Source organism: Nesoenas mayeri, assembly GCF_963082525.1.
Source record: "Nesoenas mayeri genome assembly, chromosome: 26".
NCBI classification, from domain to species: domain Eukaryota; kingdom Metazoa; phylum Chordata; class Aves; order Columbiformes; family Columbidae; genus Nesoenas; species Nesoenas mayeri.
Window position 1 is genome coordinate 991,939 of NC_137552.1, and position 4,751 is coordinate 996,689.

The window sequence follows — 4,751 nt, forward strand, 5'->3', positions numbered from 1 at the left end:
GAAAACAGATGGCTCACAGGGAGCACCATGCGCAGCCACAAGGATGCGGTGAAACTCCAGCAGGGAGTAATTCTGCCTGCCCTGCAGAGGGAGGGGGAAAAACAGGTCCCTGCTAGGCTGACCTTGAAAGACAGAAACAGCAGGGGAAAAAGTAAGAGACTTCAGTGGAAGAAGTAAACAATGGTGCAAAGCTCTGAATGCAATGCCGTGAAGCTCTATCTCCTTTCAAAGACCATATTCAAAGGTCTTGGGAGCTTCTTCCCAGGGATGTTGCCAGCAGCTTTAGCAGGGGCGGCATCTGTTGCCACAGTAGCGGCTGGTAATGCAGGAGAGGTCAAAGCCCCCAGAGTTGATGGGCACTCCCTCACAGCTGAGGATGCTGCCAACAGCAGCGGAGGTGGAGGAGCCCACAACAGTGTTCTGAGGGAAGGAGCTGAGGATGGGACCGGGCAGGGTCACCACAACAGGTGAGGGCTCAATGACAACGGTGGAGTTCTGGCACTGCCTGACACAGGGCTCATTGCAGCTGTTGGCCAGCGGGGTTGGGCCACAGGGCTGGCAGGGCACACACGGGTTGCAGCAGGACATGTCTCTGGGCCAGAGGCTCACCTGAGAGAGAGGAAAGGGAGAATTGCAACAAGGAGGCACATGAGAAGCAGCACTGCACCCAACCACAGTGCACACAAGGCACCTCCCAGCCCAGCATATGCTGCCCACCTCAAATCCCAGGAGACATCTCCACTTAGTACCAGCATCTCTCTGCAGAAGACCTTCTCTCCCCCTTCCCTCTCCCATGAGAAGCAGCTTCCACCCCAGAGCAAGAACTGTCCCTATCAGCTGAGACACACATTGAGGAAAGACACCTGATCCTGAAGGAAGAGGACAAGAGGCTTCACACTCACCTGATTCCCAAGGAGAAGGAGGTGAAAGAAGTGGATGAGAGAGCAGAGCGTTGGGCTGCCCTTTATAGGAGTCCTGCACTGCCTCAGGCCCAGGCTCCCTTTGTGGAAGTAATAATTTTCTGACAAGTTCATGGTGAATGCAAAACTGATCAGCTAATGGCATGGGCTGTGTCCTAGTTTCCTGCACCGCCGCCTTTTCATTTCCTTGGCTTCTGCCACGTGCTTTCATTATGAAGGCTTCTGTAAGTGTTGGGATGAAAAGCCCAGGATTTCCAGAGCAGACAGATGTCAGCACAGGCACAAGTTTAAGCCCAAGTACTTGTGGCATCCTGTGCAGGCAGGTGATGTGCACCTGGGTCATTCCTGTGGGCTTCTTTGTGGCAAAGTTGTCAGAAAATGGGCAACACTCGTATGTTTCCCATCTGTTTGCCAGGACTGCCATTTAGGAAAACATATCCTTACCTCTTGCTCCCTCCACCCCTCTTTTGGTTGCTCATTGTTTCACACAGGTGGGCCTCTGCTGGGAGTGTCTGATACTATTGGAACACTTACAGTGCTCTCAGGATGATTTTGCTGCTCTATGCACTCTCTGCAGGCCCTCAGGAAACACCAGGAGCTTGTTTGGGCCTGGTTTTCCCTGGGGTACTTGAAGCTTTTTCTACCACAGTGGTCCCCAGCATCTCCTCAGCAAAGTTCCCACTGGCTGATGGTTTCCTGGCTTTCTGTGAGTGTTCAGAGTTTTGCATGGTTTCCTTCAGCCCTTCATGAGCACACCTGTGTCCCTCTGTACCTCTGTGAACCTCATCATGAGGACATGTGCACGTCAGAGTGGGGGACTCTCCCCTGGTGTGTCCATGAGCACTGCAGAGCAGCAGGTTGCCATCACTAGAAGGAGCCCATCTGCAGCTGAATGGTGGCGCCTTAGTCCTGGCAGAGAGGTGCTCAGAGAACTGAAATGCAGTCTCTGCGTCCCGTACCCTCCCCTTCTTGTTTTAAAAACAGGGAGAAAGTCCAAGAAACCCTGCCCGCCTGTGCAGGACATTGTCCCTGGGGTGATACCCCGCTGATGTAGTGTTGCTGGTGACTGGGGTGGGATACAGGCTCCTCATGACCATGACAATGCCAAAAGCATTTCTGCAGCTGGTCAGCCTGGTGCTGAGTGAGGCAGTGGCTGTCAGCTCTCATCAGATGTGTATTAGGCTGTAGTCCAGGTGTAGCTCTGCTGTGTGATGGAGGACCAAATCTCTGGGTGCATTAGGGGAAGTCCAAGACTTTTCAGTCAAACTCCTTTGCTTTTTGAGCACCAGGGCTTCCACGTCCCCATAAAAGAACTGAGTTGGAGGGCCCATCAGCTGTGCCTGAGAATGCAGGGACGTGTGTAGTAGGGAAAGCCACAAACACTCTGATGGTTTTCACAGGTAGGTCAGTCGAAGTCTGTGTTGGATCAGAAAGGAACTGTTGTGTATTGACCACAACCCCATAGTCTGCATCCCACTGTATTGTTTAAGAGTGGATCAACTAGAGAAGCCTGCAATGAAGGAGGGAAGTTGAGTCTGTTAAAAAGAGTTAAGGAATGCGGGGAAATTCTTAAGGCAATTTTGGATGTTTTTCACTATTCTGCTTTATGTCTTACTGTTAATAATATAAATGAATCTTCTCCAAGCCATGCCTATTTTGCCCCTAGTGATCATTGGTGAGTAATGCCCCAGTCTTTGCCTGGACCCATGACCTTTTCCACCTTATGTTCTCCTCCTGTCCCATAGAGGAAGGAGAGGGTACCCAGGTGGTTGGGTGCCTGGAAGCCAGCCAAGATCTTCTTGGATTTGCAACAGTTATGGTAGTTAGAAGGGCCACAAGTGTCTGTCATTTCCATGCTTTATTTCAGCTTTCTATGTATTCTATCACAAGCAGTCTCTTTCTCCTGCTCTTGCTCCCCTGTGGGGTTGGTGGGCGATAATGTCAATTGACACTTGTGCTTGCGTACCTGGGACATCTGATTGCTTTGCTTTGATGCATGCTATGTCCCTGCTTTGTGGAGATGCTGGGAAGCTGAAAAGATTCTTTGCCTGAAAAAAGGGATCCCCCTGCCTGGTCTAAAGGCAGTTCCCATTCATCTTGTTCCTAAGGTGAAGGAGGTGACTGAACTGTTTGAGGGAGTGGCTGGTTGAACTGGTTTTTCTTCTGTCTTCACATGGCCTCGGGCTCAAAGGCACACACTGCATAAGCCACAATTTTCCTGCATGCTCCTAATGAATGGTAACATTGCAGGTAATGTTGTGGCACGTGCTACTGTTTCCCTTTATGTTGCCTTTGATTTCCCGCTATATGACAGGGCCTCACAGTGCCCGGAGTGCCCCATCAAGGGTGCTTGGCTAAGAAGTGAGATTAGCTCTGGAGAGACATATCGGACAGGGCTGCAGTGGTGTCTCCTGAAGGGGTGGGTGCAAGAGTTTTGCTGGACTTCAGCATGGTCCTGGGGAGGACACGGACAGAAGAGAATTACAGTGATGGGGGACAACCGAATTCAGGGTCCCTGTGTGCTGGCCGTGAAAAAAACCTGAACTTCCTTGTGTTTCTGCTGCACCTTGAGCTCTGTATTTCACAGAATCACGGAACTGTTGAGGTTGGAAGGCACCTCTGCAGGTGACCCCGCGCAATACCTCTGCTAGAGTAAGGTCAGCTAGAGCACATTCGCGGAGAGCTCTGTCAAGACTGGATTGGAGTCTCTCCACAGATAAGACTCCAGGACTTCTCTGAACAGCCTATTTCAGAGTTTGAGCACCTCCACAGTGAAAAAGCGTTTCTTTGGACCTGTGGATGCACAAGTGGGATGGGACATAGCAGTAAGGTTCTGCAAAGCAGGCAGAGCCCCTGTGCCCCTTTCCACCACTAGTCACTCACTGCAGAGTTCCCAACTCACTGGGTGTCTCAGTGACCCCAAATCCCACAAGGGGAGAGGTCTTTCCCCACAGTTGCCTGATGGGAACCAGGTGTGGAGCAGTGCACAGTCAAGACCCCTCCAGCCCAGCCAGTCCAGAGGTGCCTTCTTCTGTTTGCTGCTGAGAGGTGTCCTATGCAGGGGATGCACCATCTCCCTAAACACTTTGAGGATGCTGAGGAGAGTCTCTCTGCCATCATTTGGGGAAAAGGAAAGGCACTGTGGCGTCAGTCAGAGTGCTTGCATTTAAGGAATAGCATCCAGTTCTGGGCCCCCTGTTTAAGCAGGACAAGGAGTGACTGGATAGAGTCCAGCGGTGGGTTATGAAGATGACCAAGGCCTGGAGCATCTTTCTTACGAGGAGAGACTGAGACAGCTGTGTCAGTTCAGCCTGGAGAAGGCTGAGAGACGATCTTGTTAATGTTTACAAACCTCTCAATTGTGGATGTCAAGATGATGGTACCAGAATCCTTTCAGTGGTGCCCAATGATAGGATGATAGGCAATGGGCACAGAATAAAACACAGGAGCTTCCATTTGAATATGAGGAAAATTTCTTCTTTTCTTCTAGGGTGACAGAGCACTGGAACAGGCTGCCCAGAGAATTTGTGGAGTCTCCTTCTCTGGAGAAATACAAAACCCACCTGGACACATTCCTGTGTTATCTGCTATAGGTGTACTTGCTTAAGGAAGTGGGATGGAGTAGATGATGTGCAGAGGTCCCTTCCAGCTCCAAACATACTGTGATTCTGTTAAAATCTCTTCAGAGGAGCACCAGTGGCTGCTTTCCCCTATGTGCTGATGCTAGCTGATGCTGGAGTTCCGCTATCCTTCTCCAGGCCATGGTACCCAGAAGCTATATCTCCTGCATCTCAGGCATAGCTAAAGGTTTGTAAGAACTGTTTTGAGTCA

At 50.8% G+C, this 4,751-nt stretch overlaps 1 protein-coding gene across 1 annotated transcript; it reads right to left on the bottom strand.

Moving 5' to 3' along the window:
- Positions 1-282: 282 nt before the first annotated feature.
- On the bottom strand, positions 283-588 carry LOC308050061 (feather keratin Cos1-1/Cos1-3/Cos2-1; the record flags this gene model as incomplete). The annotated part of the gene is made up of 1 exon (XM_080359987.1): positions 283-588. One exon carries the CDS (start codon positions 586-588, stop codon positions 283-285), a length of 306 nt encoding a protein of 101 aa, XP_080216113.1.
- Between the last annotated feature and the right edge of the window lie 4,163 nt (positions 589-4,751).